This window comes from Acanthochromis polyacanthus, chromosome 2 (assembly GCF_021347895.1).
Source record: "Acanthochromis polyacanthus isolate Apoly-LR-REF ecotype Palm Island chromosome 2, KAUST_Apoly_ChrSc, whole genome shotgun sequence".
Classification (NCBI taxonomy): Eukaryota; Metazoa; Chordata; class Actinopteri; family Pomacentridae; genus Acanthochromis; species Acanthochromis polyacanthus.
This window is the reverse complement of record NC_067114.1, coordinates 7,921,882-7,949,540: the sequence shown is the minus strand read 5'-3', so window position 1 is coordinate 7,949,540 and position 27,659 is coordinate 7,921,882. Positions and strand designations below refer to the sequence as shown.

Below are 27,659 nucleotides of genomic sequence, written 5' to 3'. Positions count from 1 at the left end.
GCTGTGCTGTAGCTGCAACAGTGTCAAGGGGATCTTGACAGCCGCTACAATGAATGGGTCAGTAACTCCTGTAGCAGTAACCCACTTGGCACTGGGTAAACGATGTGTGTGTTTGTCTGTTTTTTCAGTCTTACATGCTGTGTATTCGTCAAACCAACAAGTTGGCAGACACCTCAATCCCACATCAAAACTGTAATGCAATTTTTAGATAAAAATATATATTGTATTACAGTATATTTATCAGAATATCAGATACCAGTAATGAATATAATAACAACTAATCCAGATATATTAATGCAAAAATCTTGCAGAAATCTTATGTTGCCAATAACCAGTCCTAACCAGATATGAAAAAACAGCTACTGTATGGACTACGATGATTTCAGCAACAACATCTAGCATGCACAGCTAAATGCGCCTAATATTTATGCAACCAACATATTGAACATTAAGGGTAATTAATGAAAAAGCTGCTGACAAGTGTCATGATGCAGAGTTCTGAGTGGTGTAGCTATATAGAATGCAGTCACTGAAGGCTCTCACAGTAATAATTTGCTGCAGAAAACCCATTTGTGGTACATTGTGCATCCAAAAAACAACATGAAAATGAAAGAAGGCTTCCAGTGAAGACTATTTTCACAATCACTTAGTCAGAATATTATTTTATTAACACTTGTTGTGTATGTGTGTTAAAACAAAAGCAAAAGAGATCGTCAAATTGCTTGTTTTGTTCAACCAACAGTTGTAGTTCAGTTCAGAACATTTGCAAGGCTAAAGAGAATGTTTGGCACTTGTGCTTGTGGTTATCAAAAGGATTGCTGATTGACTTTTTTCTCAGTCAGCTAACGAACAATGAATGAAGAATTATTGTAGCTCCAAAACAAAACCTAAAAAAAAGACAGACAGCATATCCTCACTTTTGAAAGACTTTGACTAACAGTGCTCCCACAGTGTTGAGTCTGCCAAACATTTCTCTGTTTTATATCTGCTGTCGACATATGGACACGAAACTAATGTTCTTGTCATCGGACTGCGAGCCTGAAAGGAAACATGAATTTTCCAAAAAGTCTGCTCCCTCTGGATTCACTCTTCTCTGAATTATCCCACAAAAAGGAAACTAAAGTCCTTCTATGTTGTGTTGTTTCTTCTGTGCAGTTGTGTTGTGTTCAGGAAAATCTGGTTATTTCTATCAGGAACGCTGTGAAAATTCTCAAACAACATCATTGAACTCAATACTATCAGGTTAAAAAGAGGCAGTCAATAGTAACAACACATTATGGCCTTATAATTCATGATTTATGCCTTTAATGATTTATCACCAATTATTTTTTCTTCATCAATAATTTCCATAGGTCTGACAGAGCTTATGCTGTAATGAAGATGTGCACTTTGCAAGTAGTTGCAGGAAGTTTAGGCATGAACTTGCGATGACTTCTGCTTTCTCCTCGTTTTCATTTTGGAACACTGCTTCAAAGGGTACTGTGATCAAAGCTGTCTGAGAGGCAGCATGGGGAAAGAGCAAAAGAGGGAGAGCGGGAGGGAGAGAGAGGGAGAGAGAGAGAGAGAGAGGGAGAGAGAGAATAGGGAAAACCCCAGCGCTCCTGAATATGAGCAGAGCTCTGCACTAACACGTCCATCTTTCCCTCCCAGCTGCCTAAACAAAGGCATCAGCGCTTATCAAACCCTGCTTTCCACCCCAATAGCATTCTGCCAGACTGTTCTGACATCTCAATCGAGTGCTTTATTATTCTATTCCTTTCATTCAGTGTCAGCCACAAGAGGATTACTCAGAGATAGAGCTGGTTATATCATGACCTAGATAAGGCAACATCATAGTGCTAATGCTATTTGTTCCACATCCTTTCGTCACAGCACCATATTCAAAAGGAGGCAGTGAATTGCGGGGGAAGCTAATAGAGATGTCTTTTCAAATTTCATTTGAATCAGAGCACATATGCAGACAAGACCGAGAACCCACCAGTACGATAAGTGATTACCCACAGTGGATGAGAGAAGCAAATATTTTGGTTTTAACAAGATATTCCAAACGTCAGTCTTGGCTGCTATTACATCCTTTATTTTTCATGAAATTGATACCTGTGCTTCTCTTAATGCAACTTAAAGTGAATGGCGAGGAAGCATCGTGGCACAAGAGAGTCAGTCTGTTTTTTGCTGTGTTTTGCCACTGACCTATCCGTGTCAGAGTGCTCCAGAAACTGATAATACTTTGCTTACTCACTGATGACTTCTAGCCCAAATTCGGGTGAAATGGAATAGGGAATGAGGAAATCAATACATCTCTTAGTTGTATCTGAGTCACTGTGCCCCTCTTCTGTCCATTAAGGACTGTGTTTACTCTGGCCTCTAACACAGCGCAGCCAGACTAGAGCATCACTCATTCTCTGTGAACTTCCCATCTGCATATCAAAGCTGAGAGACCAGGGTAAACATAGTCTCTGGCTCCATCTGTTTCTGACAACGTAAAGCCAAGAGAAAACTTCCAACCTCTACGCACCCAAACAACTCCAGATCTCCTTGCTGGTACGTCACCGCATTCCTGCAAAATGTGCTGGAGTGATCTACTTTGCTTGACCAAGTGCCTGCAGGTTCAACACTGAAACTCAAATCTCAGTATCCCAACTGAGAACCTCAAGCTAAGGCCAAAGATTTATCAGGTGTTTTGAAACACCTTGCGTTGATTTATTAATCATCTTTGATCAGTATTTTTATGTGCAATTTAGAAGGAATGTCTTATAGCAATACATCCATAGAGAACCAACTCTGCAGTTTCGCCTTTTTTACTCGTAGTCATGAGTTGTTGAACATAGTGGGGCATTTAGCAGCTAACGAACCAAAAACTTTCCATAGGAGTTGATATAGACTGATGCAAAACTAGAAAGTGAACATTTTGGACACAACTGTAGATCCAAATCAATGCCAATGTGGCTCCATATCTGCTCCAAGTTAATGGATGACTGTTTCTCCAACACATTTGCCATATTTGGTTTGCGGGATGATTATATAACAATGCACTTATAGCTTGTTGTGCTGCCAAATTGAATGCAGATTTCAGTTATAAAAGTTGCATTTTAGTCACTTTTGTCATCAGGAACTAGACTGTGACTTTTTATGTAGTGACCTCTGCCAACCTACAGCTCTTTTCTCTGCTTTCAGCCTCTCAAATCTGGGGATTTGCTGATTTTCTATGTCCTGAATGCCAACAAACTAAGCATCTTTGGATTTTTGTTCTGTTGAACGAGTAAAACCAGACATTTAAATAGATCTCACTGGCTGTAGAAAACATGTAACTGACATTTTCACTATTTTCCGGCATTTCTGACCAAATAATGAAATGACTGATCAACAAATGGACTAGCCGGTTAAATTGCTGCTTTTAGCCCAGAAGTTTCTACCTGGTGAAACATTCTGTGTCTGCATTATTGTTGCAGGTTATTCATGTATATTGCAGCATTTGCTTCAAGAGGTTTTGAGCCGTTCATGAAAAAGACACAACACAAAGCAAAAGAAAAAAAAAATGACATGACGAAAACCCAAACAACTGATAGTAAACAAATTGAATACCATTATGTTTGTGTGTGTGTGTGTGCGTGTGTGTGCATGTGTGTGTGTCGAATGTTTTCAAACTTTTTAATAGAAATAGTGGTATGAGTATTATAATTGCTTTTTGGTGGTGATCTTCCCGGCTTATACTAGAGAGCAGGGAGCAGCTGGAATTTCAAATGAATCCGTGTTGCCTTTGGCAGGACCTCGGCACAGGAGGAAAATAATATCCATGTGAATGAGGTGCCTCAAAAATTGGAAGCTGGGTGACAAATTACTCTTCTCATTAGGAACTAAGCGGCAGCGTGATTTTGGCAAGGATTTCTGCCTGTGTGTCAATCTTTCGTCTCATCCCTTTTACATATCTTTGTGCTCAGTTCTATCCACCTGTTTGTGCAGATTGTTTATTCCTTTTATCGTCTCCTTTCTTGCATTTTTCTTTTTTGCTTTACTTTGCTTGTCATCTGTCATTCAAAGTTCTCATTCTGTCTGTCAACCAAAAAACAGTGAGCGCTGCAATTGAAAGAACTATATTAACCCTTGACCACCGTGTTTGAAGGAAAAATGAATGGAGCAGATATACAAAGGGAACTATCCTGGGTTGGTAATTAGTCGGTTAATCAATTATTCATTCAACAGAAACCTCACTGGAAACAATTTTGATAGTGTGAAATTTCTGTGTGGAGTTTAGAAGTTCTTCCTGTGTGGGTTATGTCCCGCTTCCTTCCACAGTCCAAAGACATGCATGGAAGGTCAATTAGTCCATCCATCCATTCTCTATACACCGCTTTATCCTCACTAGGGTTGCGGGGGGTGCTGGAGCCTATCTCAGCTGACTCAGGCGAAGGCAGGGGACACCCTGGACAGGTCGCCAGTCTGTCTCAGGACTACATATACAGACAAACAATCACATTCACACCTACGGACAATTTAGAATAACCAGTTAACCTCAGCATATTTTTGGACTGTGGGAGGAAGCCGGAGCGCCCGGAGAAAACCCACGCATGCACAGGGAGAACATGCAAATTCCATGCAGAAAGATCCCAGGCCTGGATTTGAAGCGGGGATCTTCTTGCTGCAAGGCGAAAGTGCTGACCACTACCCCACTGTGCAGCCTGTAAGTGTAAATGTGAGTGTCAATTCCCAAAGGGTATAGCTATATAGAGCTGGAATGGTAGTAATCACTGTACACTGAAGCCCAGCAAGAATGTAAAACATTTGCTGGGCTTCCGCTGTGTGTGCATGCATTTAGCCATGTGAAGTTTGCTGTTTTTTATTAAATGAACTACAATATTACATCAGCCCTGCGACAGACTGGTGACCTGTCCAGGGTGTCCCCTGCCTTCTCCCGAGTCAGCTGGGATAGGCTCCAGCATCCCCCGCAACCCTAGTGAGGATAAAGCGGTGTATAGAGAATGGTGGATGGATGAATATTACATCATTCAAGATACTATTTCAGACTTTCACAGTTTGACATTTCAGACAAAGCAGTCAAAGCAATCATCAACACATTCATCTGCAATATAAAACAAGAACATAGCAATAAAGTCTTTCTGTTTAAACATTAGTCCAAAGTGATTAACATAGATACGACAAATTAAAATTAAAAACCATGAACTTTTACCCCTACAGTGAGGATATATGGTGGCTTTGTTATGGTGTAAGTGGCTATTTCGCTAACATGGTTTGGGTCCATTTGTCCCCATAGAAGGAAGGACCTTCAGGTTAGAAGTTTAGAATTTGAAACATCTTCCCCACTCTAAAATCAACATCAAAACATCAAATGAGTGAATATGTTTTGGAAGATTGGTGGTCATCCCTTCAGTCAATTCACAGAGACTTAGATAATCAGTGCTACGGTGCATTAAAGGTGTAACACATTATTAAGACACTTTAAGTAGATTTTTCCTTTAACTGGTCACTTATCAAGGTTCCACTTAGCACCTCTGATCAGCCTGTTCTTTATCAGCAACTGTGCCCAAGGTTGAAGTATTTAGAGATACCAAAGTGACAGAGAAAACACAATTTCTCAGACACAGTGCTGAAAAAAAAATGAAATTGATGGCCATAATATAACTCTATGGGATTCATGACACAAACCAGGACAACCCACTGTTTCTGTGCTGAGTAATATTGAAGATATTGTAAAGCAGACAACTGCATGTAGTAGTGTTTTCCCTGTGTCTACCAACTTTGCCCCTGTAGACTTTAAATTAGAACAATACCATGCAAATAAAACTCACTTTTTATTGATGTTGGGTATGTTTTAAAAAACATGCAACCTCTGTGGGTTTGAAATTTATAATACAAAGTGTAATAATTGACTTGTCTTCAGTCTGAAGTCTCCTGTCAACAGATTTCTCCTCTGCTCTTTGGGGAAAATGCTGTTTAAGTTGCAAGAGACATTTTTTCTCTCTTTGGTGCAATTTGCATGAGTAGCCAGTGGGACCAAATAGCAGCCTGACTGAGTGGCGGCTCTGTATCTGTCTCTGTTAGACAAACACGTACAAAATGGGAAAAATCACTACTGGAACCAGCGGCGCCTCCCAATCCGCAACTCTATTCCCATTGGAGACTGGTTAATTAGCAACTTATGTGGCTGATTTTGAAGCTATGCGAGCTCACTGAAATGCACCTGTAGGGAGTTGTACTTAACTCTTTCTTACCCTGGAGGTCCACATGCGGTGTCTGCTATTAAAATGCAATGCGCTGCCATTTTTCAAAGTGTTTACTGACTCAGAAGGCTTTTTTTTATTCACTTTCTAATTTACAGTTTTGATTAGGTTTTTTCAACTCTCACTCTGGCCTGGAGATAAGATTAAGGAGACTTATTGTATTTCCAAATCAACCCAAGTGTCTCTTATTTATAGAGCCCAGAGTTGTTCTTTTTTAGCTTTGTAGTTGTGGGAGTGCTACTCACTGAATTTAGGGTGTGCAGATAACTTCTCTCTTTTCTAGCACACAATATTGTACCTTTGACTGTTTTTCAAAGATGTTTTTCACTTAATAGGAAGCTAGATAAGTTTCTGAGAGAAGGGAACAGTCCACTTTTATAATAATTTCCAGATTGGTGTGATATTTGGCACTTCTACAGGTCTGTACATGAAACAATATTAACTGGCTGATCGGGCGAATTTTGCTAGCTTTGGGTCGACTCTGGTAACAAGAATTTAGCCCGAGGTAGAAAGTCTAATCCTTAGTAAACCAGTACCCTTGATGGTTCTTCCCAAACTGACACATACAGATCGATTTAGTGTATCTGAATCAACTGAACTTATTGAAGCAGAATCTGTTCCTGCATGAGAGCAATTTAATTCAGTTTATTTCACCAGGATAATCCACTCAGTAGCAATAATCTTATACCAGGAGTCCTGTGCACATCACCTCATACTGTGTCACAGCTGGACGCCATTCATGTACACAGTATGAAACTTATCACCATAAGGAAAAACTAACACCAAGAGAAGCATTGTAATTGTAATGTTTCTCAGTGGAGGTAATAATGTATCAGATAATAAAAGAAGATGAAGAAAAGAAATAAATGTTGCTCACTACAGTGTCTTCTCACTTTCAGTAACTACAGGGAAATATTAATATGCTGAAATTATACAATCCTTCTAGCTGCCTGCCATGAAGTCTTGACAAAGTGTGTTGCCTTTCTGATCTGTCATCGCATTGTCTTTCTCATACCTGGCATATTTATTTGCTAATTTTGAAATTATTATCCCACCCACACACATATATTTTCAGACAAATCAACCCTGCAATAATATTACCCCCAAATTCCCAGAATATTAAACAACTGCACTATTAATGCTTTATTCTTCGCTGCCAAGATAAGTCTGGGCAGAGTGAGGCAATCTGCAGTGGTTTTTCCATCTTCTGATAAGCCTTAAGGGAAATAGTGAAGCAGGAGGACAGATGGGAAAAAGAAAATATATTGGAATAAAGATGAAAAACAAGAAAAGGTAAAAACTGTGGCACAGCAAAACAGTTGGGGAAAAATTGAAAAGATAAGGGGAGGAGAGTTGGCTGAGTTGATGGAAAGGAATAAACGGGAAGGTAAAACTGGAGGCAGTAGAAAGTGAGCTGATGTAAGGATGGAAAACTGATAATACCCAGGTCAGCAGAATGGACAATGTAAGTGGATGGAGGTTTTAAAGTGAAAGCAGGATATAATTACATTTTCATAATGCATTATTTGTATGTTAATAGCTCCTTCTTTACTGGCCCAACAAACAGTACAAACTTTTCTTTTTTCAGTTAGAGGAATTGGAAAGTAGAAGATATATTAAAGCTGCAAATGAAAAACAAATCAGTTCCAAATACTTTATGTTGTATTGATCTCCTGATTTTAGTTTTGACGTCCCAACATATGTACACTACCATGTACATAAAGTTTGGGGTCACCCAGACAATTTTATGTTTTCCATGAAAACTCACACTTTTATCCATGTGCTAACATAACCGCACAAAGGTTTTCTAATCATCAATTAGCCTTTCAACACCATTAGCTAACACAATGTAGCATTAGAACACAGGAGTGATGGTTGCTGGAAATGTTCCTCTGTCTAGATTGCATTTCTGATTAATGTTGTCTTCACTGAAAAAAAAATGCTTTTCTTTTAAAAATAAGGACATTCCTAAGGGACCCCAAACTTTTGAATGGTCATGCATATTTTTGCATTTGAAGACAATGTCATATCCATTCTGTAAATTATTTTTTGTTTTGCATGTTTATGTATTGCATGCTATTAGACTATTTCCTCACTGTTTTGTACTAAGGCACTGCCAGTTCAGGATATGGCTGTGTGGAACAGGCTGTTTGCATCAAGAGTGAATGATTGAAGTCATTTGTTGCAGGAAAATTAAGGGATGTCAGTAAATACTTGGTGGATATGGGCTGCCAACAAAGTCTGGGACTGCAATCCCAATCTAGAATAATGTCTAAATTGTTATCATATGCATAGATTAACATTTCATGTTGCAAAAAAACACCTCAGTTAAACTTAGAAAGCAGGGCTAATGCTAATGTGAGTCAGTTGTTGCTAAATAATTAAACAGAAACTCAACTTTTATTCATTGTTTACTTTGGCATAACCACTGTGGTGATAAAATAGATGACAGGGCAGCAGGAAGTAAAGATAAACAACATCACATCAGGTGCACGTTTTAAATGAGCTGCAGTCAGTGAGCTAGCCTGCTGAGGCTGTCATCATTGGAAATACACTACTGTTAAAGTGTAACATAAAACTGCTTTTATCCAAAACATGAGGTCTGCTCATGCAAACAACTTCACATTTGACACTGCGCCTCCTTGGATCCCTGGCAGCATGCCTACCAAGTTTACAGCAGGCTGGATGAAGTGTTGTCGAGATAAATGAAGAACAGACACACATCTGAACAGGAAGATCCTTTCTTTCATGGTTAAATTTGGGATTTTTCTTTTGCAGCAGTGTCCACCATCAGTCCACACTTTGTTTCATAGGAAAACATCTTGATATTTTGGCAAATATTGGATGGATAAGCATCATTTTGTACCAGAAAATGATGAATTTGATCACCTACTTCCATCAATATTCCTGGCAGAAACATTCATTTTTTACAGTTATTTGACTTACCTTAAATATGAGCTACCCAAGGATGATTTCTATGCTAATACTAGCTAACAAGCTTCATAGCAATATTATAGAAGTTAAGGGGCATCAGTAAAGTTGTGGTTAATTTTAGTATTTGTTGTCCTTAGGAAGTAATGTTGCTGCTTGCCAGCTGTTGTGGAAATTTGGATGGTCAGACCTCCGAACATGATCCTAGTGTATGAGCTCTGCCCTTTCAGCTGAAATATTTATTCTCCATTTCTCTTCTTTATTATACTTTAATAGAACACAAAAGACAAATACTGTTGCACCATGATTGCTTTTATTACGGCTCATCCAGATTTCCACAACACCAGATTTATATTTTGTAGAAACACAAATTTAGTTTTGCCAGAGTCTGAAGGGGCTTCATGTTTATTTAAAAACATATTTGTGGGATATGTGAGTTTGTGTAATTATTTATTCAGAAAAAGGGCCTTAAAGGTTTGTGCCATTTCGTTGTCTGGCCAATACACAAGACTATAAGCATGCGGCTTAGTAAGCTAATAAGAAGGTGGCAGTGATCCATTGTACCTCAGGAAATAAGGTCAGACCAGGTGAGGAGAGAAGCAGCTGGAGCTTTGAATTAAATGTATGTGTGCTGATGGAAATGTGGTTGCGTGAAGAACACCAAGCTTTTGTAACCAGCTACTTCCACCTCTCTCTTTTTTCTTCAGCTTGTAAGCCTGGCTTCTTCAAAGCGTATGCTGGGAACACTAAATGCTCCAAGTGTCCTCTACGTAGCTCCAGCCACGATCAGGCGGCCACCATCTGTCACTGCGATAAAGGTTTCTACAGAGCTATCAAAGACCCCTCCACCATGGCTTGTACAAGTTAGTACATTTTAATTTCTGTTTGCAAGACTAGAATCTGATGTATCATCTGCCCTTGTCTCTGTTCAGTTTTTTCTAATGTCCTATCTAATTAGTTTTTGAGTTTTAACAATGTGATTGAGTCCCCAAAGATCAAAACAGAAAAAAGGAAAAATAAACCATCTGTTTTGATGCATTTCATTCATGGATATGTGGAAATTTCTGACAGTTGTATCCATGAAACTGACAAGTAGCCTGCTGGAATGAAACACTTAGAGCACTCTGAATGTTCACCACCCACACGCCTACACACGGATATTCAAAGACAGATTCACAACAGTTCGGATTTTCTTTGCCAAAACAGATAATGCACAGCTGTGAAAACTGGAGAGAGAGAAAAGTATGAAATGCCACAGTTTTATCTATGAAACTGAAACAAGTTGGTGGAACAAAATAAAACCGGATATGCTGAGAGCCAACCACCCACGCACCTACTCTAACTACACTCTAAACACACAGCATTCAAATTACGCTCAGTGGCTGCTAACTTGGCTTTGCTTGTCAGATTGTTGGTGACCGCTGTGGCTTCATCTTCAAGGTGTAACTACTGTTTGTAACTGACACTGTGAAAACTATGAAAATAAATGACATGCAAACACACAAAGTTTTTCAAAAATGTCTCTAATTAGATGGATTCCAAAAAGTCTTTTAAGCTAGTTATCCCACATGCTAGTTGTATTAAACCATCCATACAATGCAGTTCAACAGATAATGGCAGCAAATATGAAACAAAATAAAACTCATAAATCACAGTAACTGTGTGCACCTCTCAGACCTTGTCGAACAGTTAGGTTTTTTAGGCCATGTCTTTTCCTCTCTGACAGTGTTGGCGTTTTCCTCTGCAGCTGTCTTGCATCTGACCCACAATCCCACACATGTGACCCTGAACTAAACCACAGTTATGTGACTTGTTTCATATGATACTGAACATTGTAAAACAGCATTAGATTTTAAGCCACACATCAGTTTTTAAAGGTGTACATTTACCTTTCTTCATATCTTATTTATTATCTTTTAATTAATTTTAATTAACCTTACGAACTCAAGCATTTATGAAATGACGACAAAAACAACAACCAACTTGAAACCAGAAATTCCAAAATTACTGTCTTTTAGGCAGTTACTTCATTAGCGGTGAAGATGCACATTCCCAAACCCCAAACCCCATGTGCTTACATGCAATGTTGTAATTTAAAAATATTCTAATTTATTACCCTAGTTTTATACTTACTTTTACACAGTACTTCTTATACTTGTGGCATTACTGTTTTAGAATTCACGGATTTCGATTTGTTTATTTATTCTTCTACTGTCTCTTGTTGTTGCTAGGCACTGCTCTCTATACACTAAGTCAAGTTCTTTGTGTGTACTCACTTGGCAATAAAGGCTTTCTAGTTTCTGATTTCTAATTTTAAAAATGTGAGATGCCAGGCCCGGACTGGCAATCGGGAGAGGCGGGACTTTTCCCGGTGGCCTGCCTTCTTATTGGCCTGCCTGGACAGGCCAGCCATGGACTGGCAGGCCAATGAAAAAAAGTTGATCGGCTTTTTGGCAGACAGGCCAGAGACAGCAGCGCTAGAAGCCTTACAGAGTACACGCCCACCCTCCTGTCACTCACACAAAGCAAGTGCTCTGAGCTCTAAATCAGAAGGATAGGGATTGGTCAAAGTGACATTTTTTAGAAGAAACGTGCCATGATTGGTTAGTTGCTTTATGGCCCGCCCCTTCATAGCGAGAACGGGGAAGCATGCACTGCAGAGCGGTGATATGAGAGTGAGGCCAGAGAGTGGAAGGAGCGAAGATTATGGAGCACCCTTAAGTTTACAAACGGTCGGTTCTTCTCACAAATGCATCATCAGACTTCAAAGGCCAAAATATAATAAAAAATGTCTGGCCCAAATAAGCTCCATAGGTGTCAGGTGGGTTGCAGGAAGCCTGAAAACGTTTGAGACCCCCTCTTCAGGTAGGATAGGCAGTTGACTTACAATTTTCAGTTATAAAATGAACATTGGTGTTTGCATAAACTATTAGCTATGACCAGCTGACATCTAAATGATTTGCTAACAAAATAATATATATATTTTTTAATTCCACATGTAGGAAAAGGAAAACATTGGAAAAATTGGTGAGGGTAGTGAAGGGATTACAGAAGAGAAAAGTACTGGACTGTATGGAGCTGTCGTTATGGTTGTGTTTAATAGACTTACTGTCTGTTTAGTAGTGTTGTAATTGCTATAACATAACTGTAAAAGGCATATTTTTGGAAGGAAAAAAAAAACAAAATTTTGGTGCACAACCCTTGCGGGGGTGGAAGTGGCCTGACTGATTGGAAATCTCCCGGCCTGAATTTCTTTCCCAGTCCGGCCCTGTGAGATGCCAATGAGTTTGTGTCTTTTCTCTTCAGGGCCTCCATCAGCTCCCAGGAATCTGGTCTCGCTGATCAATGACACGGCCCTCTTCCTGCAGTGGATGCCTCCCAGCGACACAGGAGGCAGGAAGGACATCACCTACAACATTCTGTGTCAGCGCTGTGACGGAGGCGACGGTGACGGTGTTGTGACTCAGTGTGAGCCGTGTGATCCAGACCTGCGCTTCATCCCACGACCTCTCGGTATTACCGGAACCTCTGTGGCAATACTAGATTTTGCAATGCAGGCCAACTACACCTTCCACGTGGAGGCCGTGAACGGAGTGTCAGGGCTCGGTGTGGCTGCACGCTCACTGGCAAATGTCACCGTCAATACACACCAAGCTGGTGAGTTCTTCTTCACACAACTGCAATTTCTCTCTTATCCTGTTTGTTTTATATCTTGTGGCAATGATGGCAAACAGATGAATGTTTGTCACATATAGATTTGACTTATACTGATACGTTTTATATCTTAATTGAGAGATACAGTTAATTACTACATTAATGAGGGCTTAAACAGGGAGTGCATGAGCTGATGGTGGATTATTTATTGAAGTCATTTATCTGGTTCTAGCTTCTCGGTTGTGATGATTTTCTGATTTTATCTGCTTATGTCACTGTGATGGGAGATTTTGTAGGTTTAAGGCTCGTAGTTGGACAAATAAAAAGCAGTTGAGAGACTTTCAGACATCACAGTGATCACCATACGTCCTTGCAAGATTTGTAATGAAAACAGATGTTAGTTTCAGCTATGATTTTCATAATTGCATAAATAAATTTGAAGTCCTGAATAGCACACGATAAGCGACAACATATTGCAACACATTCATCATTTTAATCCTGCTGCCATGGGCAAAATGGCTATCTGGTAATTTTCCCAGCAGACTGTAGGATGGCAGAGGGCCAAGTCACACACAAATGAAGTCTTTTCAAACTTGCAAACTAGCCAACTAGGTTAACAAAAAAAAAAAACTACCAGGAGTTTTAGTTGTTCATAAGTTCATGTCGCGGCTGCTAAAAATACCAGCTGCAGCTGAAACACTGTACATGAGCACTGTCAAGGTGTTCACTAGAAGCTGCATTTTCTAACTTCAGTGCTTTTTTTTTAGATTATAATACCCTTCTTGTAGGGTCAATACTCAACTGGCTATATTTAGTTCTAAAATATTAATAATGATTACATTTATATCCTTATGCGTGGCTTATTCATGTACAGCAGTTACATAACGCCTGATTCATACCTCATGAATACTGTGTTTGCACTGCAGCTGGGACCAGATGAAGACATTTATTCTACAGTTATGGGGGAGGAAGGGAAGAGACAAATCTCCAAGCTAGATTTCTCCTTCCTGACCACTCTATGTCTTCACTCTCAGGTGAAGCATACTTCTGGCCCTTGAAGATCTGATTGAGCCACTGTGACCTGAATCGATTCCTAATTAGTATGACCCAGCTACCTCGAGGTCAAATACAGACACAACAGAGCTTTGTCTTTGGCTTGAATCTGGAAAAATAAAAGACACTTGAGGCTCAGCCTTGAACCTTATACTTTACGGGCAAGAATATTGATGGAATAATTGATGAAGGAGGTTGAGATGAACGATGGGAAGCGAGTGGATTAATAAATTATACTGGAATGTATGTGCACATTTTTTCTCCTTTCAGCATGCACAGCAGGCTTCTATGGAGATGAAATTGCAATGAGAACATGAGTGACAGTCATCAGTTATCAGTGACTCATATATTAAAGAATTGAATTGTGGGTGTATCTTTGCTAAATTATTTTTGTGTGTGCAGCAATAGGCTGAATTACTGTTGGTTTCCATTTATTTTTCAACTCGAAAGAAAAAAAGGAAATATGTTCTTTTGTAAGGCACGGTGCCTTGGTGATTAGCACTTTCGCCTTACAGCTACAAGATCCCCGGTTTGCATCCCGGCTTTCCCGGGATCTTTCTGCATGGCGCTTGCACATCCTCCCTGTGCATGTGGGGGTTTTCTCCAGGCATTCCGGCTTCCACCCACAGTCCAACTGAGCCAATCAGCTAACCCATAGTCTAGTAAAAGTGATGCAAAGCCCATGTACAGTAGAAGGAAAGTTGAATCCAACAGGTTTCTTTTTCAAAACTGTAAAAATAAAGCCTCAATAATGGTCTCATTGATGAGCGGCAGTACAAAGCCCAGACTGAATGGAAGAAAAGAAAAACACATTTGCAATCAAGTGCAGTATTCAGCCCTTGCAAATATTCCCATTGTGTCTGTAAAAGCAGACCTTGAAGTGTAATTCACAAATATTAGCATTAATTCATTCTGATTTTCTACCTATTTTAATGCGTTCATTGCCTTTCTGTGCCTCTGTGTGGACTCAATTTACCAGCAATATGTTGCGCATGGTTGGGAAGTCAGTAGAAAATGGTCCCAGTTATTACATCACTGTCACATTTATCCTCCTGCTCATTAAAAAAAAATTGAATAATCCAAGCAGTCATTTCTCACAGCTAATTTTCCTCTGGTATAGAGTGCAAAATATGCATTGAGGTATTATTTTTAGAAATAAGATGCATGCTGATAGGTTGTCATGATACTACAGAGACATATACATGTCACTTCATACACATCTCTCCGGCAAAGGCAGCTCAACTGATGGAAGGAAGTTGGGAATGCAAAAATAATCTCCACAGAGGAGGAGAAGCAGCCTGTGGGGATGTTCCCATTAGGATGTTTAGAGTGGATTAACTTGTCAAACCGCCGTTCCTCGGTAGACATACGTACGCAACCCGCAGCCAGGCACACATGCAAACGAGCAGGCAAACAAATCCAGACACGTATGCCATTTGGACACACATTTGCAACACATGTACCACCTACAGACTTGCAAATGGTTTGTTAGTCATTTCCTCAGCTCCTCTCCCCACCTGTGTGCTCTCCTGCGTTTTTGTCTCCTGCAAACACACATTTACTTCTCTTTTAAATCAGAGTTGTACAATACATGTAGCTATATCCATTCAAATGAAGGCAATATCACTTGGTTTCATTTTTGGTAGAGTGATCCTGATCCCTTGATTGCAGTTACATTACTTCGCTGCACATTTTATGTGTGAAAAAGGCAGAGTTAAAAGCAACGTGTTTTTAAATGTGCACACGGTCCTCTATTCATTCTGTTTGAATGCACTTCTGTGGCTCATAATCTGCATTTTGTTGCAATGAAATGTTTATATTAGTTCACGGTTAATTCACGGATCACACACACAAGCAGAATTTATTCAGAAAATGTAAATAAAGCAACTGGAATGTGACATATAATGTGTAAACTAGCCGGACGTAAAGAAAAATCTCCCAGGAAGCTCCTTCATGAATCTATTTATGCCCTTCAAAGTGATGCAATGCAAAGCATTCTTCAAACATTTAAAAACTTCATATAAATTCAAATGAAGTGGAAAATTTGTTGTGCTGAGAATGAGATATGCTGGTTGTAAATCTGTTTTTTGTCGAAATTTTACGTATTTCTGGACAGCATCATTGCCAGTTATTACAGATGCGGCAAAACGATTCCTGTGATTGATTGTGATATTATGCCAATGATGGAATAAGAGCCAATCAAAAGTAGAATTAGCAATTAACTGTTTTTTTAGTGAGAAAGGGGGGGATGGTTTATTTGCTGTTGGCATGCTATCTCTTTGTAAATTGTATATTAAGACCTCATTATGCTTTTAATTATGCTAAACCTATTAATCAGAATTACTTATAATTTCTCTTCCCAATTGCTTTTGTGCTTGTGTAACCTTGATAAGTTAGAATGCTCCGGTAGGCAAGATGCATGATCGCTTTGTCTTTCTGTTGCTCTTTGCTGTGATGTGATCCACTGGAATTATCATTCAGCTTTGCAGCCGTAAGAGCTAAGCAGCATCTCTTCAGTCATGGATTTGCAGAAAATGCAGTTAATCATCTTGAATTGCTTTTTGTGTGTTTGTGTACTTTTCTCCACAATTAATTTCTCTGTAAAGCAAGGTGCTTTCTCTTTTCCACTGATGAAGGTCAGGTGTTGTCCTCTCGAAGCAGCAATGCAGAGCGGAGTGAGCAGGATGATCGCTGTGTTTTTGAAGAGTGAAGCGCACTCTGCCCAGAATACGCTGTGGTTATTGCTCGGCGGAGCGTTTCTGACTGAAGATTCCTCCCACAAAGTTCACTGCAGTATTTTGTGAGAAATCAGTGCAAATTTGTGTGAGGTGTTTGCTGCACAGAGCAGAAATGTGCTCCTACAACAGAAGCAGAGGGGCAGCCACAAACATAGCCTCCTTCTGTGTTAAAGTAATCCTTACATAAGATTTAAAAGAGAGAGACAGGGAAGACTGTCTCAGCAGAGGCTGAATATGTCGTCTGCTGAGCCTTTGAAAATTTAGACAAAAAAAATGAGCCTAGAAGCGTCGCTTTAATTGAATTGCATATTTAATTGAATGAACCCATTCACAAAATTTGATATTGAATGAGGCATTGAACCTTTAGTCAAATAATTGGAATCGAATAGCTGCTGCTTTAATTGATTAAATCACTACAGGTTTGTGGACACGGTCTTCCAGAATGCTCTGATACTTGCACATATGATCATTGTACTAGTTTTTAAAATGTGACAAATTATTACTGGTTCAAACTGTTAGTCAGAAGTTTAAGTTGTACTGAAATATATTTCCCTCTGAATCATTTTTTGATATTATGTGTTTATAACCACTTAATTGTCCAAACAGTGCAGTAAGTCAGTTTTTTTTTTTTACCTCATTACATTCATGAATATGCAAATCCAGCCTGTGATAAATTACAACTTGATTATAGCTTTCACCACCATGACATTGGGATAGTAAAAATCTAGAGTACTCCAATTGAAATTGTTTAAAAGCTAAAGGTGCATGTCTGAGTCACCACTCACCTTTACTGTCAATTTTCGCTCCAATTCACAACATGTGCCATCTCATAGCACTTTCCATAATGAACAAATTAATACATTTGAACAGAGAACCCAACAATCCAAAGTTCCCTTTGGATTCCCTTTGAGCAAGCCGTCGGCAACAGTGAGAAAGAACCAAAAATGTATAAATAAATAAAACCCAAGCCTCCATATCTATTATTCACTGTATAAATGTACCATCCATAGGTAAAGTGTGCTGTGGCATGTCTTCCTGTGGGCTGCTATTTGACCAATTTCAATGTTTTGGAGGTTTATGTCAAAGTTTCATAGAAACCTTGATACTAGAAATCACAAAAAGAAACAAAAAAGGGATTTGGCACCACCATCCTCAGATATCTTCCTTTAGAACAAGAACAACAACAGGTCACATAAAGTTCTCACATGCTAAATCCACGTGTGATCGTTCTATATTGTTCTGTGGTGTCCTGGTTCGGGAGATTTTTTCCTCTCCCCTCCTCTTTGCTCTCTTCCCTCCAGTGGATTCTCTTCTGTTTTCATTCCCCCCTTTCTCTGGGAATAAGGCTGACTTCTATTTATATGCTCAGATGCTGGGGAGATGCAACCTCGTGGGAATTTCTTTACTGCTCTCCTCATTCACTCATTCTTTCTCTTTTCTTCCCTCTCCGTCCCTTCTTTATCTGTTTGAACATCTGTACTTGAGGGTTAGCCTATTTTTACGTGTCGCCAATAAACCAACTAAAGCCTATGGATTCTCAATTATCTTCTGCTGTGTGAACTGTGATTAAACTGTAATGAGCATAATTGTTCTCTTTGAAGCATTCATCCATACCAGAAGGTATCTAACCAGCAGATTGATTTGTCCGAACCCTAAAATAGCTTCTTGCTTGAAGAGTTCCCTCACTTTGCAAAAATGTCGATGCACAGGAAAATCTGAAAGTCAAGCTGGTTCTCTCACATGGAGATACATACATAAAATTATACTGTACAGTGTGCTGCAGACAGAAATCCCCTCTAGTAATGTGATTCTCACAAACATTCTTATCCCCTAAGTCGGTTATGCAAATCTGCCTGGTTACACTGATGCCAGCTGAGAAACATCTTCATTGCTTTATTGAACATGGCACATACAACAACACATTCACTTTATTTAAGTTTTTATTTCATTTATTGTGAGGAATCTATTTAATGTGTTAAATACATGTGAAACTAGTAGTAAGCCTTCACAGACATGCTCCTTGGCTCCTTGGTCCTTGTACATTGTGTTTTGAGGTTGTCATGTATAGATGAGCGACAAATTAATGGAAAAACTTGAATAAATGAAATCAGGTGCAGTATATGGTACAATTTAGCAGTTATCATCTAATCATCCTCAAGATTTGTGCACACTGTCTTCCAATGTGCTCGGCTACTCAAGCTTGTGATCTTTGTGTGAGTTTTTAAAATCTGATAAATGCATACTTCTAATTAGGTAGCTACTAACAAGTTTAAATATGATTATCATCTAATCATCCTCAGTGTTACGTGTGGAAATACTTAGGATGCCCTTTCAATGCTGATCAGTGTAAGAGGAAAGGATCTGCGACTTTGAACAAGAGCTCATTGTTGGGGCACAGGTGGCAGGAGCTTCAGTCACAAAGACTGCCCAGATGGCTAATATTTAATACAAACAGTGACTAAAGTGATATCTTCACTTAGATCTAATGGGAAGACATCAGTTAAAAAGGGTCAGAAATTGTGGTTGGCAATGTATATTTAATGAACGTGAAGCATTAGTGCGATATGGAAGATAAAATAGGAAGACTACCCCTCCCCAGGTGAGGAACAGTGTGCTGATAATTACACAGAGATGGATATTATAGAAGGGTTGCTGTGTGTGAAACCCTCATTAGAAAGACACACTTCAGAGTTCATGTGGAAAAAAGGTGACATGATGAGATGAGTCATTCTTAACCATGTTTTCACAAAAGTAGGCAAATGCATGTGTGCTGTACACTCAGAGAACAATACAGGCCTGAATAACTGACTCCTTTTGTGAATGTATGAGATCTTTACCTCCATATACTTCCATTTTTTATAGTGAGTACTGAGTGTTACAGCTAAATCAATAAGCTGTTTAGAGGTAGAAAATTTAAAAAGTCAGTTAACCATTTGAGTGAAAAAAGCACAATTATGCAAGTTCCAGTTGTTCCTATCTTCTTTGTTTTGTGATCCAGTAAGTTTTTTGTTTGTTTGTTTGTTTTGTTTTTGTTTGTTTTTTTTTTTGGGGGGGGGGCATTTTTGACAGTTGGTCAGAAAATACTAGTAATTTGAAGATGTCATGTTATTGGCATTTTCTTTCACCAATTTCTGACATTTTCAAAATGAAAAAGTAATCAGTGCCCTCTAATTTCCATAACAGCTGTCACAAGATCTGTTTTTTATTCAAACATGATGACAAGGTTTTGTGCCTGTGTGTCACATAATCGTCTGCAGTTTGAGGCTTATAGAGAAATACATATTTAAAGAAAAGAGTCTAAATTTGTGCAGTGTAATATTGATAATAATATCCTAAATATATACATTTGTCACTTGTGTCACATTTTTGCAGGACTCAGATTCAAACTTCTTGCTTTCTGTGCGCACCATTTTTCTTTATCTTCATTTTTTTTTAATACAAGTGGTTGAGCTGCTGGACTGTGAAGCATTGTGTGTCTGGGCCGAGGTGTTGCTATAAAACCTTGGCTTGTTGACAAGATATGAGACTCAGATCTGCACCCCGATCAGTCCAATTTAATATAGTGACATGACACCTTTTCTGAAGTGTCCCGTCCAGTCTGTGGCGTTCAGTATGGGCTAGGTTATGTGCTTCTCTGAGCATGAGAACAGTTTAAGACATCAGTCTGCACCTCAAAATTTGTATTCCAACAATGATCTCCCAAACAGCATGCTCAACAACAGAGGAACTGGATCTATTAGTTTGCCAAATCATATTCTGTTCAAGCGGAGGCTTTATGAATAATTGATGGTAAATATTTGAATCTCTGCTAGGTGATTTTGTGATGTCCTCAGCAGCCTTGTGTAAAATATTCCCCCAAATTCAGCAATAACGACAAACATGATAAACAGTTGCTGTAGGTCTAATGATTTGGTTAACACAAATGTTTTTTTCTCACAGGCTGCACATTATACTGGAGCTGGACAGTAAAGTGGTTGTTTCTTGGCCTTTCTTTACCCCTTGATTATTCATGTGATACTGAAACTATTTCTCTTCCAAACTGCCACCAGGTCGTTACATTTCTCAGGGGCTGTTTTAGTCGAGTTTGTCGACTGTAAGCTGCAGGGTGGAGATTTATAAGGCACCGTGCACTTTCCACAACTTCTATTTTTGCTTTTTCTTTCCAGTTTGGAGCCCTAAAACTTTTTTGTTCAGTGCTTACATCTTTCTTCTGATGACTGGAGACACTTTTGAAAAGTGTTTTGCAATACTATGTCTAAGCTCAGTGGATTCACTCCACTGCAGTGGTTCGAGCAAGAATTGGCCGGGATCACTTATTTCCTCAGTCCACTGGGCTTCCTGGGCAGATGACCGGCTACAAACTTGACATTTTTCTTGCTTATGTTTCTCCCAGTGTTAATACTCACGTCACTCTTTGAGACAAACACACTAAAGTGAGCCAACCCATCACAAGTCAGACAGCAAATCAAATAAGTTTGTCGTATTTTTCCCTCTTTTTTCTGTGGATCTTATAACGAAATGTCCATCAGGTCAATGGACATCTGAAATTTTGTTGTTGCTGTTAATGGTAAACACTGATGACTCAAATCCCTGCACGCTTTGGCTGCATCCTCAGGTCCTGCTCTGGTGGGTGTAGTCAGGAAAGACTGGTCCTCCCAAAACAGCATCGCCCTCTCCTGGTCAGAAGTGGAACAGCCGCCTTCAGATTTTGTGGACTATGAAGTCAAATACTATGAGAAGGTAAAGCTGTTGATCAAACTAAATGAGGGTTTTCATGCGCATGCACCCCATGTGTAGCTGCTGAAGGGTAGAACTGGCTTGTAATGCAGCTACTTAAGCAATGAAACACACCACAAGTGATTACATACCCAATGAACAACCACTGCTCTCAGACTAATTTGCAGTGTTCAGACACCAAAGCACAGAGCCTTCTTAATGTGCTGCTACCTCCGCTATGTTCACCATCTGCTCTGATTGTTAATAGGATAAAAAAAACTGCGTGTTTTGTTCAGACATTGCTGTGATAATGGGTTTATGCAAAACGTCCTGCCAAAAAAAATGAGCTTTTGTTTATCATTGCTGCCAATCTGTTTCCACTTTTCTAGGAGCAAGAGCAGCTGAGCTACTCATCAACACGAACCAAAACCCCCAGTGTGGTGGTAACCGGCCTCAGACCCTCCACTGTTTACGTCTTCCATGTTCGCGCTCGCACCGCTGCCGGCTACACAGCCTACAGCCCCAACTTTGAGTTTGCAACTGCAGCTGAGGGTATGGAGCGCTGAGCAACGGCCATGTGGGAACTGGGGTTTTGTTTGTGTTCATATTGACTGTGTTTTAAGGAGGAATTGCACTGATATTCAGTCAGTGAGAGAATTCCACGGGATATGAAGCAATGCACAGGAGAGAAAGGAAGTGTTAAAGCCAGAGATGTGCAGTCATCCGTGTTGATCAACAACCCTATAAAATCCCCCAAAGACATTTTATGGTCATTCTTTGCTGCGGATCAGTAAAAACTCGTCAGCATTTCTTCAGGCATGTGCCAGTTATTTAAATGTGTATAAGCTGTGCAAGTTTGTGGTTGTGCTTAATACCGTTTTCATGCACACATACACATGTTAGATGATGAATATGTAGCTCAGCACCTTAATATATTCATATTTATATAAATGTGACATAAGTCCATTTACATACTCTCAGAATGCACATCCTCATATAGTACATTGTCAGACACAATGCAGGGAATTAGAACTTTTTCATATTTTCTTGACCGTTTTCCTCTCTATTGTTTTTTTTCCAAAACCAGGTTTGAAATGACAAAACCTTGCGCTAAATTTAAAGTTCGACCTCGTATCAAACTAAATTGCACTTTAGATGAGTGAATATCTGTAATAAATTCAACAAACGCTGTATAAATTCAACATTTGCACATCAATCAAGGAAATTTTGCAGCCCTGTGAAAAAATTCACACACAAGGATATTTTTCCTTATCTTCTAAACTTTACCAATGCCATAACAAGGGAAGTTTTTTTTTTTTTTGCAACAAATGTGGTTTGATTTGTACATCTCATCGTTTTCTCACAGACAAAAGTGAAGGATAAAATACTTTTGGTGTATAAGAGATCCACTGAGAAATATCAATTATGTTCCAATTTGCTGGTGGGAAAGAAAATGACATTTTTATATTAAAGCAAATCTATGCAGGCACATTTTTCATCAAATATGATGAAATACCCTAGTCTGACAACTCCAGCTGCTGTGTTTCAGTCTGTCTTATCGCGATTATCAATCAGTTTTATCTGGATTGTGACAGCACAGCTTGTATCAATCCCTAGAATCAAAACAGAAGCAGATCATTTACAAGACTCACTAAATTTGCCTCTTTAAATGATGAAAATCTTTGTGTTGTTCACATGCTGGATATGTTAAAGAGGAGAAAACTGAGCATGTCATAGTCATACAGAAACTGACCGTTGGTTTTAACATATTCATTGTATTTGAAACATCACTTTGTGGTCTCTTCCTTCAGATCCAGATATCGCTGATCAGGGTCAGGTTCTGGTGGTTGTCACAGCGTCTGTAGGAGGTTTCTCCCTTCTAGTCATCCTCACACTCTTCCTCCTCATCACTGGCCGGTAAGACATCTCCTGTTTTTCTGTAGCGCTGCCTTATCACTAACGCCGGTCCACACACACACACACACACACGCACACACACACACACACACACACACAAACACTTTCTCTTCTTATAATCTCCAGAGTGACGCTACAACTAGAAGTCTGTTAATGGACTCTCTTTCGCCACCAAGCAGACACTCTTATTTTCCAAATGGCTGCACCAATTTTCTGCCTAATTACTCACCATGTAATGCATGTACCAGCAGTTTGCTCCGTTCCATTAACCTCCACAGGTTGGCTCAGACTGTTGTCTTCGGTACGCCTCCGGTTCACAGAGTTTTACCATTAGTGACACTTATTAATAAACAATGAAAAATGGCCAGAAAGTATAGATACTTTGTCTAGATTTTACCTAATTGTGATACAAGGTGAAGTGATGATCTTTGACCTCACAATTTGCAAACATCATATGCTGAAAATGCAACGTGTTTGACTTTATAGAGGTAAACAAGACGACAAAAATGTAGACATGGGCCTCATGCAGGAGACTTATGCTCAGTCTCTTATGTGTTTTTAAAGCCTGCTCATACCAGTGTCCAAGTCAGATTCACAGAACTGCACAAATTTACTGTAAATAGCTTGTTTTAATCTGATCAACTCTTAAAATTCAAACTCCAAATGGGTCAATATATAATTGAGGAACTTTTGAAGTCTGTAGGATATATCTTGAGTACATTTACTCTAAAAACAAACAAAAAAAACCCTAATGTTTTGTTTGTTCATTATGATCATGTCTGTACAAATGCCATAACTATTTATTATGGAAACAATCACTTATTAATAAAACATGGCTGGATATCACTAAAATATCAACTAAATAACCGTCCAAATTTAATAACAACCACCTTTTAATTAGCTAAACAAACATAAAATAAGCTTATTCAAGAAATTGTTTTGATTGTGTTCTTTTTATTGAGTTGAGATAATCATGACAAATATTTATTTTTTTGCAATAAATCAACTTTTATATGGAAAATAACAAATTGTTTCTGTGTCCGAAAAATCACTTTCAACTAAGTTACCAAACATCTCTCAAGGAAGTGTGTAATTCCAGATCACATGACCTGCTCCACATGATGACATTTCCTCCTGAAGAAAACACTGTGGATATATTACATGTTATCAGGTTTACTACAATAACTTTCAATTTTGCTCAGTTTTATGTATAATATTTAAAAGAATCTTTGTCTAAAAATGTTATGTTGGTGTTTAGTTATAAGCAGCCATGTTGATTTTAGGCCTGAAAACAGCAAAAATGTCAACTATGATACAAAAAGTCCCCAAATTATATACTGACCCACATTATTTCAGATTGAAGCATTATAATGTTTAATACAAAGTTTATTCCCTTGTGTGGATAAAAATAGATACAACCTGCAGTTACAACATAATACAGAAACTCTGTTGTTCTTGCAATAGGTTAGTGAAATATAAATTTCCAATGATGCGCCCTAAAAACACACATTTATTTCATATATCTAACCAATGTAGGTAAAAAAAAAACAGTGAATGTGTTTACAGGATGCAGTTTATTTCTTGGTAGCAAAAAACCAACACAACATCCACTGCTATTTTTGTATTCTGGCCCTTTTCGCTGACTGTAGCATCATACTTAACTGTTATCAATCCCCCATCCTAAGTTTCTCCTGAAATATGCCACACTTGTAATGTACAGCAGTGGAAGCGATATTGCAGCAGGTGAGCCGCAGATATCTGTCAGAAACCTGCTGTTATTGTTATCCCTCCATTGTGCTGTGTACTGGAGAGACGTGCAAGATTTTCATATATTATTCCAGCCTTCTCATGTGTCAAGAATAGGCTACAGATGATAATACAGTGGAGCCAGAGAATTTGCAGTGCGTGAATGAAACTTTACAATTCATTATCTCTGTCTCTTTGTACCAGGTTTAACTGAGACTAAACAGCAATATAAACTCGTATTTGCACATTTTAATCCTATAATAAATATGTTTTTTTCTAAAGCAGCCTTCTTCTTGTATAGCTTTTGCATGGAGCATGCAAATTGTTCTCTTTGCCGCATACTAGTGTTTGATTGTTACTTTTGTCCCGACTCTCTCCTCTCTATGGAGACGGAGCCTTGAAAGCCTTGAATATGAGGGACTGCGAATATTAAAAAAAAAAAAAAGTGGGAAAATGGAAGAAAATAAAAAGAACTACATAAAGGCACGGACAGAAATTGCTCTTAAAGAATGGGTTATACAAAAGAGGATAATGGCTGTTTCTTTTTTTTTTTTTTTGGAGCCGTGACATCTTTGCAAACCAAAAGACTGATGATGTGGCATTACAAGCACAAGCTAAATGGTACTGTGTGGTGGAAAAAAAAAATAAAACAGTGTCAGACAGCATAAAAGTTTGCTTTTTCACCTTTTGTCTCAAGTCCCTTAAATCGGTTAGATGCTATATTAGTTTCCTGCTAATAATGTGCAGTTCAGCAGAAATACTAAGAAATGGGAAATTTTATGTGATACTGATTCTTACGCTTGTTGTGATCTGGTTTATTTGCACAGGTGTCAGGGGTACATTAAAGCCAGGATGAAGTCAGAGGAGAAGAGGAGGACTCGCTTCCACAGTGGACACGGTACTGTAAAAATGGATTTTAATGTATGTACAGTTTTCAGTTGTGCTTCCCAGTTTTGCGTGGGTTCTCACACGGTTGGAATGCATGCTGCAACAGATGCTCCAAGTCTCAGAGCTTTTGTTTTGACATATGCGAAGAGTTGCCTTAAAGCTACATTAATGCATTATGCATTTGCTATATTATCATGAGTAGAATTATGTACGTCCTTAATGTTAAATGAGATCTGTCCTGTTATGGCTCAAAACAAAATAAGCCCAAAAGGATGCATTTTAACTTGTTTTCTTGTTGCAGTACTTCCTCTTACTTGTGGATGAAGTTGACTGAACTGAAAACTAAATATGCTTAAGGTTTAGAAGGTTCCATGTGGTTTGTGTATCATCTATTTAAAAAGCAATATATTTTTAAAAAGTTCAGGCTCGAGCTACACCAATACATCAGCTGAGGCAATATAAGGGCCAGGATTAATTTAGTCACTGTATTCATATATGGAGTACCAAAATGTCAAACTAGCTTTAATGTTAATTAAAAGCAATGCATCCATTACTCAATTTCTCCACAAGGCAACGGTGACAAGCTGCTGTTTCAACTGTAAAATCCAAAATCAGTGAAGCTGCAATCAGTGTGAATTTGTCTTCTGCAAGTCCTAAGTTGATCTCGCTAAGCTCTTTATGCAGGCCTACCTCTGTCTGTCTCACCGCTGTGTATTATTGATTAGATTTACATCTTTAAAATCCATTTGATGCGTCCTTTTACTACAATTGGGCTTTTGTCACTCAGATTTGCACTGTTTCTGAGTTGATTCCTTTTTTTTCAGCCTTTCAACTCTCACAGTTTGCCACTCACCTATTATTGGATTTAGACAAAATTTGCTGTTTCGATTCAGAATTACAGTAGTGGTGCTACAATTGCGGATAAAAACATTGTTATTGTTGAGTTATCGATCGGCCCAAAGGGGAGGCGGATGATTCTTGGGGAACAAAATGGAGCCCTGTGTTTTACTGAGAAGGTTCAGCGAGAGCTCTTGTAAGACTTCGATCTCAGGCCTGCAGAGGCAAAAGTGTTGCTTCTGAGACAAATGTAACTTTTTTTATTCTGCCATGTGAGGGCTGTATTTGGGGATTTGTGATTGATCCGAGCAGAACATATACGACTGTGAAGCAAAATATTATAACATGCTGACAGACAAATACCTCCACACACACACACACACACAAGAAATGTTACAAGAAAATGGACACAAGGTGTGCTTTTCTACTGTTGGTGTACGAGTCGTGGTGTGTTTCTTCATACTGTCTTCTGTGTATTGTCCTTCAGGGTACAGACTGTTGGATGCTGCAGACGTACCGAGGAACAATTCTAGTTTTACTTACAGCACATGACGAAGAATAACAGTCTTGCCAGTACAAATACGCAATAATGAGCCTTTTGTTCCATTCGATGGACTTGAAAACTATTTGAATGGTTGTAACGATAGCCTCCACCAGTCTTTACTTGTTGTTTGTTCTTTACTGTTGTGTGCTGGGGAGGCATCACCCAGGCGAGGGATGCCAGCAGGCTCAACAAACTGGTAGAAAAGGCTTGTTCTATTACAGAGCTGAGCTTAGACACCCTGGAGACAGAAGGGGAATGTAGACTCCAAACTGGAATCTATCTCAGACGAAGCCTTCAACCTTCCACAATACGAGCTGACACAGCTATAAAGTACATTTAGTCCCCAGCTCATCTGCTCACGGTGTACCACGGGCTGCTTCAAGTTATCATTTGTGCCAG

General features: G+C 39.0%; 1 protein-coding gene across 1 annotated transcript in view; it reads left to right on the top strand.

The window, feature by feature from the left end:
- LOC110956237 (ephrin type-A receptor 6-like) overlaps window positions 1-27,659 on the top strand; it is a 60,852-nt gene that overhangs the window by 26,434 nt on the left and 6,759 nt on the right. Inside the window, exons 7-12 of the mRNA XM_022201581.2 lie at window positions 9,875-10,030; window positions 12,474-12,824; window positions 21,228-21,352; window positions 21,718-21,880; window positions 23,140-23,245; window positions 25,819-25,889. Coding sequence (XP_022057273.1) covers window positions 9,875-10,030; window positions 12,474-12,824; window positions 21,228-21,352; window positions 21,718-21,880; window positions 23,140-23,245; window positions 25,819-25,889 — 972 coding nt within the window. The remainder of the gene's footprint in view (window positions 1-9,874; window positions 10,031-12,473; window positions 12,825-21,227; window positions 21,353-21,717; window positions 21,881-23,139; window positions 23,246-25,818; window positions 25,890-27,659) is intronic.